Source organism: Syngnathoides biaculeatus, chromosome 19, assembly GCF_019802595.1.
Source record: "Syngnathoides biaculeatus isolate LvHL_M chromosome 19, ASM1980259v1, whole genome shotgun sequence".
Classification (NCBI taxonomy): Eukaryota; Metazoa; Chordata; class Actinopteri; order Syngnathiformes; family Syngnathidae; genus Syngnathoides; species Syngnathoides biaculeatus.
This window is the reverse complement of record NC_084658.1, coordinates 10,693,865-10,707,053: the sequence shown is the minus strand read 5'-3', so window position 1 is coordinate 10,707,053 and position 13,189 is coordinate 10,693,865. Positions and strand designations below refer to the sequence as shown.

Sequence of the window (13,189 nt, the reverse complement as noted above, 5' to 3'; positions counted from 1 at the left end):
CTTCAAGTCTGACTACAAACTTTTGGATCGCATTCATCACAACTGAACGTGGCGTTTTGTTTTCCCTCACGTCGGTGCTGAACATTACTGACATGTGCTTAGTGTTCAAATGAATGCACGCCTTAAAAACACAAAGCAGCGCATCACTTAAAAGGCTGCCCTTTTTACCTCTTCAGCATCCGCATCCTCCACAGCCTCAGCGGGTTCCGGCGCTTTCACGAACCACCATTGGATCTCCAAATAAACGGATGTGGTTCCGCTCTGGAAAGCGCACGCCATCTCTATGTTTTGTCCCTCTTTAACCGTCATGTTGGAGGGTAGATCGGTGAAGCGACCTGCAGAAGACGGAAGGGAGACCCACGGGGGCGGGAGTTGCGGAGATAATGAGAGAAGGAAAGAGGGAGAGCGGGGGAATGAGAGAGAGCATTGTGAGCATAATTCGGTGATGTCTGCACACACAGAAATAAGCAGGAATTAACTACTGAGACAGTTTTTTTTTTTTTTTTGTAACAGTCTCTGCCCCGCCTGTCTCCTCATCAAAACAACTACATTGTTCAGTGAATGCACAGAAATCAAAAGCTTTTCATTGTTTTGCACATCGTTGCCAAGCAAGTATTGCGCAGCGTGAATTTCCGACAGTGAAAGGGACAAGTATGACTTTTGAGGAAATTAAAAGAAATGTATCTGTTTCCCCATGGTCGTCTATAAGTTCGTTGTTATGCATTTATAAAACCCACGAGCAGCGTCGAGGAAGTGGACTCCAACGCATGAAGGGCAGCTGCTTTTCAGAACCACGGACAGTGACATTTAGCAGCGATCTATGTTCCCGAACCGTTTTGTTTGAAATTTGTTTGATGACCTCACAGTTTTCCTACGCACTAGAACACATTATGTTGTGAGACCGTTTCTGACACGATGGGCTCAAACATACCAAGCAATCACGAGTTGCAGTTATTATTATTATTATTTATGAATCTATATATTTATGTATTTTGCATGCGTCTCTGGTTGCGAGGGTGCTGTCCCCTTTTCCGGGACGTTTTTATAACCCTTCTCACTCACAAAATGTAGTGCTTTTTTTTCTCAAGTGCCTCGTTGCTTTCGCCGGGAAAAGGGGGGGGGGGGTAAAAAACTGCGCACTTTTTTAACAGTTTCTCACACCCTGCAGCCTTGGAAGTCTTACCTTCAAAGGAGAATCCAAAATGCACACAAAACCCAGCCAAGACAATAAATCCAGCGGTATCATGAGAGGTCCACATCATTGCACTGTTGAGCTGTTAAGGGCAAGAAAAAGAGGCGAAAGAAAACGAGCCAGCACGCAGAAAAATCACACAGTCGCCGGGTCGGTGTTTTGAAACGGAGGCTGCCGCAGGTTGAACATGCCGCAGAACGAGCGCCAGTCGTTGCTAAACTTCTCTCTGCCCTTCTTTCCTTTTTTTCCCCCGTGCGTCTGTTGCGGCGGCGACTGTCGTCTGCTCGGCTCGGCTCGCCTGTGCAAAATAAGCAGCGGGCTGCGGGACTTGCTGTGCAACACCGGAGAGACGTCAGTCAGTCTGCTGGTGAATCACTGTGTGGCATTCGCACTTCACTTTTTTTTTTTTTTTTTTTGCCGTCAATATTCTCAGCTTCGCATCCTCGGACTATTTCATTTAAACATAACACATCTTCATAGTTTCATCCAAATGCGCACGGCAGCCTGTTTATTTATGATGAGAAATACACCATGCGCAAAAATCTTTACAGTTTGTAAATTGACACTCGCCCCAACTCAGTATAGTTCCAAATAATGTGTATAGTTACATTCGATATTATTTAACATAACGTGGGCGTGGTCAAGCTTGCAGGGTACTTGAGCTGTGGAAAGCCAGTCTCGTGGCGTAAAATTGAAGGTGGGTGGGTGGGGGGACCGGCAGGGCAAGTGCAGCAAGTCAGAAGTCATTAGTATAGAAAGGATCCCGCCGGAATATTATTAGTCTCATGGGCAGACTGAGAACATGCAGTCCTTTTGCATTATGCACACATTGTGCCACTCCTTGGGTTTGTGGAAATGTATTCTGAGTACAATCTGGGGGCATCCATCTGGATAAATCCCATTTTCTCTTTTATTAACAACACCGCCTAGTAAGATGAAGTAGAAGACACACAGACGGTGCATGCTATTTTGTCTTTGAAAGCTTTTCACAAGCGGAAATAATGTAGAATGTTAACATTAATGATATTCAAATTGTCAAGTATACAAGTGAATCCCTGCAATATCTCGATTCCCTCATCAATGTGCATGTTTTTAAGCGATCCTTTACAAGTTGGAAATTAGAGGTGTGCGTTTGTGCCACAGCACGCCAGGCAGTACTGAGATCTACTGCAAAAGATGTGATGTCGTTAAGACAAGAGTCGAAGAGACAGAGAAGGTCCCCTACTAAACTGCAGTTGCCGTTCCAACAGAGCAGAAAGAATGCTGAGTGATGTTATACGCTATAGTTTGTTTAAATATGTTGATATTTGCTGAATATGATGGTGTGACATATGTGTTAAAGTCCTTGTAAAGAGAAATATCTCTTGTTTTTTGTCTCTATATTTTAATGCTGCAAAGACTCAACAATTTTTTTGGTTGGTGGGGGTGAGATGAGATTATGTTTTGATAATTTTCCATTTTTAAGCCTAATTGTATTCACTTGGTATTTATTTTAACCATTCAAAATTGACCAGATGATTAAAAAAAAAAAACCCTTCTACTCTTATGTGGACTGTTTTATTCAGAAGAATGTATTTACAGAATTTCACTTTCAATATTTCAGTACAGTATTTCAGCTTTAAAGTAGCAATTGCTTGAAAGTGTACGATTATTTAACAACCATTTAAGTTAGAAGGAGAAGAATGTGAAAATCTAATAAAAAAAACAACACACTAGCAGCAGACTCACAAAGCCGGAAGTTACCAAAAGTGTCAAGAGTGTTTTATTATTATGCAAATTGATACAGGAGTGGCCCTCCCACATGCTGATCTAGGTTACTAACTTAAACTTAAATCTATCCATCAGTTTTTATTCTCTCTGTCTAGCTGGCGATTGACATTTGCCTCACAGTTCTCGAGTTCAGGGTCTGAATCCCTGCTCCACCCTTCCGGTGTGGAATCTGTACTGCACGTTCTCACTTTGCTTGCGTGGACTTCGTGTGGCTACTCTTGAACTTCCTCCCACATTTCAAAAACACAAAGTCATCTGGGACAGGCTGCAGCTCACCCGTGACCCGAATGAGCACACGCATTATGGAAAATACCGATGTTTCATTAACAAAGTGATAACAACTGGCTTTTCTCTTAAAGCGGCTCTGGAAAGTGTGGTAAAATGTACATTATCAACAACAGGTAAATATTGGATTTTCACTGAATGATGACTACGTGGGCGGCACGGTGACTCAGCTGGTAAAGCGTTGGCCTCACGGCACTGAGGACCCAGGTTCGACACTCTAAATTGGCCCTCGGTTTGATTGTGAGTGTGGGTGTTTGTCTCCATGCGCCCTGCGATTGGCTGGCAACCAGTTCAGGGCGTACCCCGCACTCCTGTCCGTTGACAGCTGGGATAGGCTCAAGCACTCCCCGTGAGCCTCGTGAGGATAAGCCTGCAAAGAAAATGGATGGATGGATGATGACTATATGTTTCCTGTATCATATAAATTGAATAATAGGGGTTTAATCCATAGACAATTTCTGTTGTCACCATATCACAAACATAGAGCAGTTAATAATTGGGTCAGCTGTTCATGTCACCATTGACGGTGATAACAATCCATCATCTTTGCCGCTCCTGAAAGCCTCATCATCGTACATCACCTTGAGACTCGACTACGCGTATACTGTAAGTGACTGGTGTGTGGCTCCTTCATCCAAATGCCTCAAAATAATCAAGAATATATTCATAACTCTACTGCTTGCAGTCTCAACTATCCTCATATTCTGTACCCTTGACCAAATCAGCCCTGTCCTTAAAAAAACTAGCTAGACTTCAAGTATCCGCTACACAATCCACCTCTGAAACCAGACTTCACCTTATCCGAACTGGTTTATTTGTTCTGTAAAACACAAGCAATAATTCCAAAACAGATGTCAATTGCTTTGCCAAATTCAGAAGAAACTAAATCCCTCGTTGACTACAGACATGGATGATACTCAGTGTTGTACCTGAACAAGTTCAATGATCAAAAGTTCATGTATAGAAGGGGTGTCAAACTCATTTTTCTCACGGGCCACATTGTAGTTCCGGCTTCCCTCAGAGGGGCGTTGTGACTGTGAAACAATAAAAATATTTTGTCATCATATTTACACCATCAATTCATGAACTAGTTTTGGAATCAGAAATCAAGGGCAATGTGTTTTTCAGCTGGGAACACAAAAATTCTTGTAATATCTAAACTTCAGCATTTATGATAATGACATTATGAAATTTTGGTACAGATTTTGCAAGAATCATGAAAATTGACACTCTAGATTTGACTCCATGGGCCACACAAAGTCATGTGGTGGGCTGATTCTGGCCCCTAGGCCTTGAGTTTGACACCTGTGGCCACCATTCATGTTTACCACACAGAGGTCCTGTTTTTGTTTTAATACCTCATTAAAATGACATACTAGGGAGGTTCAGGATGTGCCATTCCATACCGTTGCCGATATATTTTCTTATTTTGACGGTTGTCACATGCAATCACCGGCTTACTTTAGTGGGGGGGGGGGGGGGGGTACCCGTAAATAAGCGTCTCGGTGGGCCGATTCGGACAGCTTCTCGTAAATTCGACACAGTCCGCTGGAAAGACCCCAGGCCAGTCCGCCCCTGGACGTCATTAAAAACTCTTTCAAACAAAGAAGGTCTGTGTCCTAAAAATGCCAGAAATACATCTACAAAACATATGACAAAGTCCGAGTCTCTTCTTACAATTTTGTTGACCGATTATTCCCTCAATTTCATCGTATACACAGAAAGAAGAAAAAAAAATGGTCGATAATGCCTTTATTATATCATAATTGAATGGACAAATTAGCCTTTTTCCAACTGTTGCAGGCAGCACATCCCTTTCAGGAAAATCTGCGTGAATGTAGTGCATGGGGGTTCTCTTTTGAAGTCAGAAGGACCCCTCGCAGAGCATCAACTGGTGGAGGCGGGATTGCGAAATGGATCTCAACGAATGCAAATCTCACCGCCGAGTCGGTCACTCTTTTTTTTTTTTTTATTTTCAAATCCTGGGATGACAGTTGAATTGTATATCAAGGATGGTGGGGGGTGGGCATAAAAGGAAATACACACAGACCCACAAAATTAACAACGAGTGACCCTACTGGCCAGGCTATGAATGATTTTGTGCATGAATAATGGTGAGACAGTCATAATCGTAACAAAAGCCACACCGCGTATTATTGGCCCAGCAGTTGGAGGGGCGGAGTAAGTAGTGACTCATTTGCATGAGAAAAAACACAAAATATTTTAGAACATTTCAAAGACAGGCTATTTAAGACACATGAGAAATATCACCATATTGACTGTGAACACATGTATAAGCTGTATGTTTTAAGTTTAAATTTGGGCAAAATGGTATTAAAATGGGGTTTTAATGCTCTTTTAAGTTAAAAGTTATTTTTGACAAAAATTCCTGAAACCATTTTATGGCTAAATGAGTAAACACCATCGCACCATCGACGGCCGTAATACAGTATTCACAGTATGTCGAGAATATTAAGATTGCTGGGTAAAATACAGCCGAATCGTTGCTCACATTAAAGGGCACTAGAGGCAATCTTAATCTTGTATAATGCTTGCGATGTTGAACTACGTCAACACTTTGATCATTCACCAGAGAGACAAATAAGAGTGACGCTCAGTCACTCCTCATGCAGTCGATCTCAGTTCAACTCAGTGCACGACCGAGACCATCTGGTCTGCCAGTACAATGGCCATTAGGCGGTGAAACCACACTTTACCTGGTTCCCTGCCAGCATCCATTTTTTCAGCTCGAGCACAGTCCGTGATGCGCTCCGGGAGCAACAGAGTGCAACAAAAAATAATTAAACACTTTTTCCAGGGTGATGATGCAAGCAGTAATTAATTGCCTTTGCGCTGGGTAACGTTCATTAATGTCATTACCACAATAATATTGCTTAAATATTGCTTCCGCCAAACTCCTTTAATCGCTGCTCCCAAGGTTTCATGGTCGTGATATCGTCACGCGGAGACCGACGCAAATTTCGATGAAATGTTGCGTAAACACAATTTCTGGCTAAAAAGTGAACGCCGCGGTACTTGTGTTCGCTGGTGTGTCCGTTTCATGCAACACATACACACAAATTGATGTGTAGTCCATCTGTATGATCATACAGACCGCCATAAAATGTGAAGAATCGGGAGGAGTGTAGATATAGTCTAGTCGTAGCAGTCGCAAAATAATTAAGGCTCGTAGATCTGGTTACGACAATGCCCATTTCTCTAGAGACATTACATACAAGGAGAAAAAAAATCCAAAATTAGAACGGAACGAAAGAAATCGCCTCGCAGTCGAAAGGTTCGAAGTTTGGCTCACCATGTCAACATCTCTTAATAGTGTGGTTGCGCTTCCTGCACTTGGTTGGAGTTTCTTAAGGTACTTCATTGTCCTCCGGGGTTCCATAAACAGATCACCGTTCTGGAGTCTCACCCGACTCGGCTGTGTGTGACTATTTCTTCCTTCAGGACATCAGCGTCCCATTAAATGTCTTTACTACGTTTCTGCATAAGTGAATTGAAATCATTACGGAATATTTTGCAAACTGGGAACCCGCTTCGCTTTGGTCACCTTTGACAAATGACATATTTTTTGTGCCTCGGCGTAATGTAGAATGTTGTCCCTGCAAGTCCTTCATCTGATCAAGAGTGATTGAAGCAAACATAATCAGTGGTGAGAGGAATCTTTAAGCCTCTCCAAGGCTAAAATGCAAAGCCAGTCACACATCAATGAAGACATCTAATCAAATATTTAAGCTATCAGCTCCGCGGCAAATCCGTTTAAATGTGTCGAGCCTCAGGTATAATTACAACCCGTGATGATAAACAGCCTCTTCAGCAAAAGTTACAGGCACACATTATGGCAACGTGTTACTTCCAGCCAGGTGATGAGGTAAATGAAAGCACCATGACAATCTCAACACAGTTTCTTTCTTAATGATAATTACCAGTCTCACCACAGTGGATTTCGTTAAGATATTTATGTTTATGCCATCTTCCTGCTCCAAGCCTCGATCTGTGAGTGTGTCAAATTATATCATACGTAGCAAAGAGGACAAAGCGCGTGTTGGTGTGATTGCCTAGTCTTGAATATTAACAGAATTTTCAGTTATATGGGTATATATATATAAAATATATGAATCGGGCCAGCGCAAAGCGGTTGAATTACTTATAACCTCAAAAGTGCATGACGGTGACAGAATATGAGCAAAAGCTTGGCCCCGAAACATGAAGATGGAACTCCGACACAATTCTAATCTGTCACACTAATTATCTCATAAATGGACCGACAAACGAAGCATATGTCAAGTCTGACCTTTTGAATGCGTAAGAACCCATTAATTCTATGACCCTGGCAAATGTGAGAAAAGGTAAAATAATTTCCAGTATAAGCATCTTTTCATAATTGTGATGAACTGAATGTACTATATACTGTAGATAGTGGTACACCAGTATATACTATAATGTTTATGTGCTCTCTAAATATTTATTTTGACAAGAAAACAGAACAAAATTACTTGAAAGCAAAAGTGACATACTAGAACTGGAAGGATTTTTGCATGCTTCTGAGTAAAACAAATACTATTGCATGCAAATATATTAAATTACATTTTTTCAGACTATTTGGAGTCTTCATTTATTGTGACATGATTTTATTTTCATCTGTTAGATGTCAAATATTGATCAGTTTAAATGTGCCGACCGGCGTCATCAAGATTCATGCGTATTTAATGACAAAGGCATGTCGGCTTCCCATTTTTATTTGAATATTCACCATGTTGATTTGTGTTCTGTGTGTCCCAGCTGCTCACCAGTCAGATCCCCGGCAGGTGGGGAGGAGGTGGGGTGGGTTTGCGGGTGTATCTGCAGCAAGACGCAGTTGGCAGCCAAAAACGAGACACATCCATCAAAGACCAGACCCGGAAACCGAGCTCCTTCCACCGTGCGCTGGTGATTGCGGCAACCTGTGTAAAACGCAATTAGGGGACAAACATATTTCGGTCATTAAGCAGCAAAGTGGTCCACGTCCAAAAAAAATGCAGATTAAATCCAGATTGAAAATGCAGGTGAATTATTTTTAAACCTCATAAGCCTTGAAGAATATTTAGGTGTTGTCTTGGTGTCATTCAGTCAAAATGAAAACTGTTTAAAAATATATTGTTACTGACACAGGAAATGCACTGGTACGCTCACGGATAAAATAACCTGTTGATAATTTTAGCTTTCATCTTCATGTTAGAGAGCAAAAGTTGTGAAAAAGTAGTATATCATGTCCCAACTTGCCTCTTTTCCTCAAACTTGTCTTTCCTCTGTCATAGGTACCCAAATGAGCAGCCAACAAAGGCATAGCATGACATCTGCTATGATTATTTTCATAGTTGTGCTACCATCAAGAGGAAAAAAAAAAAAAGGATTCAGCCCATCTCTCATTCTCAATCCAGATGAGGACGGTTGTCCCAGATTGCAGCTCGCCTCCGTTTGAGGTTTCTTCCTTTGGGGGACTTTCGCCTTTGCTTCTGTCACTTTCATGCTTGCACATGTGGAGTCCACTTGGTTATCTATCATGTGGTTCTATACCTGCACCTTGAGGTAACTTGATCATTTTTGAATTTGTGTTGTATAAATAAAACAGACCTGATTTAAGAGCCACTTTGACTACAATTTATATTGCATTTGCCTTTAAGCCAAGCCATTTTCATGAAGCAAAAAAAGTCATTTTATCAAAACTCAGAGGGCAAAGCAAATCAACTGCTTGCCGCTTTCATTGCTAAGAATTTGCTAATTATATTCCAATGTTGAAACTTGTGCTTGCCACTCTATATTGATGACCTTGTTATGGACTCAATGAAGAGATTAGAGCGGTTTTTCCAATATTTTGTCTGAATATTTGTCATTGCAGATGGCAGATGGATTTTCCAATGAATAACGGCAGCTTTTTATGTTAGTGAAGGTTCCCGACCTGCATTGAACCGAACTACCTATTTTATGTTTAAAAAAAAAAAAACAGAGTTATCCCAAAAAATGTCAGAAAGGTTATGATCTCAAGTTACTCAGAAATCGACACACTCTTTGATCATTTTATGGGAAGCCAGGGCCTTTTTTGTTTTATAAATGGCAAATGTGTATACACAAGTTTATTGAACCTTCTACCATCTAAAAGAGAACATTTTATTCTTCTATTCTGTTTTTCTGTTTATTCTTCAGGCTTTTTGGAATACTTGGAGGCAAGGCAGCAGTCAAAATTTTCTAAAAGTACTCATTAAAAAAATATGGCTCATGGAAAAACATCTAAATCCTAAATTCACACAGTCCCTAAAAATCTAACACACAACACTAAAGAAAGCATGACACGAAAACAGCTCAGTAGCTTAGAACAATAACAAAACCTACCGGGTCTACTAAGTACAAACAAATCGGCGAAGCAATGAAGAATACCTGGACGAGACACGAGTGGCTGAATTGACTTGATTGGTAGGCACAAGAAACATGGCTGATGAGAACAGGTGGGGATGAAAATCTAATGAGAAAACAACTTTTGAACAAGGGAACCGCATATTGTGAAAAATCTGTATCAAAACAAAGCAAAAAAAAACAATTTATTTTATTCACGGAAACATGCCTTAAAACAAATTTGAAAATCAGTAGGAAGTCACAAAATACCGAAAACATTAGATATAGAGATAAAATACATTGTTTCGAGAAGCATCCAAATGCACGGAGAACTGGTAATCGAATTGATTTGTGCGGTAGCTGAAGATTGGCACTGCTATTCAAAATATAGACAGAATTTCACGCTCCAAAAAAAAAAAAAAGAAAAAGACAAAACAACCTCACTTGACTTCTACAAGCTAATCACTGCAGCAGATACCACAAAGCACTATCGCCGACTGTTCCTTAAGCCTTTAATGATGTTCATGGTGATTCAGCTATAAAAACATTAGCATTTCATAGCTATAGTTAAATCACCATCAAATATTTTGAAGTACCAAGATCTAGAAAAATATCTATTCGCCTCTGCACTTTCGAGAGGAGTATCTTTTCGCCCATTAGATTTTCTTATATGTCAGCGTGAGTCAGGCGTGGTAGTTGAGAGCAAAAGTGCAGAGGCAAAGAATGAGTGGGTTTGTGGACTCTGAGTGCTTGAATGGCACCACTGGAGCCACAGCTGCATCGTTCAATGCAAACCTAAAAGCAACAGTCACCCACTAGTTAGGTCTGGTGCTTCATAGACCGTTAGGGAGTCATTTCTAAGGGGGAACTCAGAATATTTCACTGTGACTAAATCCGGATAAAAACAGAACATTTAGGTCTGAGTTACTAGAAGGTTTGATATGGCTTCGGCTATCTATGTCTAACATCCAAAATGACAGGGGTGTCAAATTTTTCTCTTTTCTAGTTCCGGCTTCCCTCACAGGGCCGTTGTGACTGTGAAACAATAAAAATATTTAATCGTCTCCTCATATTTACACCATCAATTTATGAACTACTTTTGGAATCAGAAATCAAGGGCAATGTGTTTTTCAATTGGTAACAAAAATGCTTGTAATATCTCAACTTCATCATTTATGATAAGGAGATCTTGAAATTTTGGCACAGATTTTGGAAGAATCATGAAAATTGACACTCTAGAATTGGTTCCGCGGGCCACATAATATCATGCGGTGGGCCGAATCTGGCCCCTGGGTCTTTAGTTTGACACCTGTGATGTACAGAAACAAAATTAAAGATCCAACCCAAATCCTTGGTAGTACATGTGCCTCTAATGGATTGAATAGTTATTTTGCAACTCAGTATTGGGGATTCTTAACAATACCTTGAAGGTTTACACTAGCCAGGTTCTGTGTACTGGAAAAAGTGTCCAATCTTGTTGTGTCCTTGAGTTTGTCTCCATCTTGTTTGTCAGATATGAAATGTTCCCTCTCTACTTCAAATTCCAACGCTGCCTTTATCTGGCCGTACCTTACTGAGTTGCTTCTTTTGAAAATATGTATAGTCACTATGATTTTTTTATTGTGAGAAGAGAGCCAACTGTCGTTAACAAAGTGACTAAGTCTTGTTTAAAGTCGGTTATGATCATTTGGTCATCATCCAACAATATGTGCGCCCCTTTGTCCTCCAGGATGATCACCATCTCGATGTTGACCACTAAAAAATGTAAATTTATATGATATCCACAATTATTGAACAATTCAACCAATTACCTCCTCCTAGCTGGAGGATCTTGATCAGATTGTGTTTAAAACTGAATTATATTGACATTGAAGAAGTTGCCAACATAAAACAAGAAAAGAGAAATTATACATTTTTTTACTATTTGATATACTGTAATTCCCAGATGTCTTAAAGAGAACTCCAATGGAAATAGAGACCAGCGAGATGGATAGTTACGATTTACCTACAAGTTTTTTTTTTTTTTTTTTAATGTGAGATGTGTTGTGGGTAATTTTAGTATTTACAAAGCTCAATGGTGCATTTTTTTGTTTTCAGTAGTTTTTGCATCGGTAATAGTCATGATAAAAATATTGTATGTTTTCTCCGAGTGCTGCTCTTCTACACCCGCTCTGTGTACAACACCATCAAGTGTTCTTGACACAGATTCGACAACTCTGTCAAGCTCTAATGACCATATCAGCCATAGTCAATCAACAAACATTTTTCTATTTTTTTTTAATGTATAATTTTACATGCATGATCCTCAAGTTCATCGCATGAAACAAACTATATACTGTAACAAAATTTCTTGATTGAAGCTAAATCTATAAGAGAATTAGTGGTTCATTGTGATAGGTAACCGCAATCATTTTGTGTATGTTTAGTGTGAAACTCTAAAATGCTAAAGTCTTTATCATACCTGTATAAAATGTTTAAAAAATATTTTTCACAATACATCAGCTCTCGTGTTTGCATCTGTCAGAGCAAAATAATACCAGATTACAGAAGCAATTTCTTCAGATAGATAGAAAAATACAACAAAGAATGTCTGTGAGTCCAAAGGGTGACCCCCAGTCCTCCTGGATCATTAACCTAGTTTGTTGTGAGGCCCCTGCCGCATTGTGAGGTTGTGTTTTTGGCATGTTGTGTTATCGGTAGTGATGGGCCAACTGATTGCGGCTTCGCGAGGGAGAGGACATTTCCACAGCCCATCTATCACAGGGTGAGATAAACAGATGGAGGAGTGTCAGCAGCACGAGTAAGCCATTCAAGCTGTCCATTACAGCTACGTTCGCAGTCGATCTGGCAAAATGTTCGACACGTGAAAGACAAAACTCCTTTCTCGAGTGTACTTAATTATTTGATGGAGACAAAACACACATTATCATCCAACTTTTGCTAGATCAACGACAGTGAGGCCACATTAATGTAGTATTCCATGTGACAGGTCCAGATTTCCCAAAGCTTCTGGATGTTGTTGACAAGCCTCTGGATTATTGTTGTTGTTATGATTACATCAGGGGGTTGTCCTTGTTTTTTTAAGAAGGAAGACCACCTCCTTGGCTGAAGGCTTTTTTCCACAAAATAGGAATGGTACTCCTCAGCCGACCCTATTTGGGATCCATCCTGAAGTTGGATATCAGATTTTGGAGGGAAATGTGGTTTTCATACTTTGTGTTGGACAGTGAACCAGCTCTCTGCGCTCATCCGGGTCCTGGGGATGTGGATGGGAGATCCCCCAATCAGTCTGCAGGGGTTTTGAAGACCTGGAGAAGACATTTGACAAATGTCCCCTTAAGGAGTCATGCGGTGGGTGCTGTGGGAGAATTGGTTGAATCTGTTTACAGACGAGTTTGAGAGGGGAAGTTTGTCACAAGTTCTTTCGGGTTTCTGTTCTGTATGGACATAATCTGCACCTGAGGCATTGAATGGGTCTGGTTTGGGGGTGGTGTTGTCCCTCTGTTTGTCGGTTCTCATCAAGCAACAACCTACAACACTCACTGGAGCCGTTTGCAG

General features: G+C 40.6%; 1 protein-coding gene and 1 long non-coding RNA gene across 2 annotated transcripts in view; both read right to left on the bottom strand.

The window, feature by feature from the left end:
- Window positions 1-1,710, bottom strand: part of vstm2a (V-set and transmembrane domain containing 2A) — a 44,285-nt gene extending 42,575 nt beyond the window's left edge. The window contains exons 1-2 of the mRNA XM_061805415.1: window positions 1,184-1,710; window positions 169-335 (exon numbers count right to left, since the gene is read on the bottom strand). Coding sequence (XP_061661399.1) covers window positions 169-335; window positions 1,184-1,262 — 246 coding nt within the window. The 5' untranslated portion in view covers window positions 1,263-1,710. The remainder of the gene's footprint in view (window positions 1-168; window positions 336-1,183) is intronic.
- A 1,023-nt stretch (window positions 1,711-2,733) lies between these two features.
- Window positions 2,734-13,189, bottom strand: part of LOC133492985 (uncharacterized) — a 41,777-nt gene continuing 31,321 nt past the window's right edge. Inside the window, exons 4-5 of the long non-coding RNA XR_009792814.1 lie at window positions 8,053-8,205; window positions 2,734-3,617 (exon numbers count right to left, since the gene is read on the bottom strand). This is a non-coding gene — a long non-coding RNA (uncharacterized LOC133492985). The remainder of the gene's footprint in view (window positions 3,618-8,052; window positions 8,206-13,189) is intronic.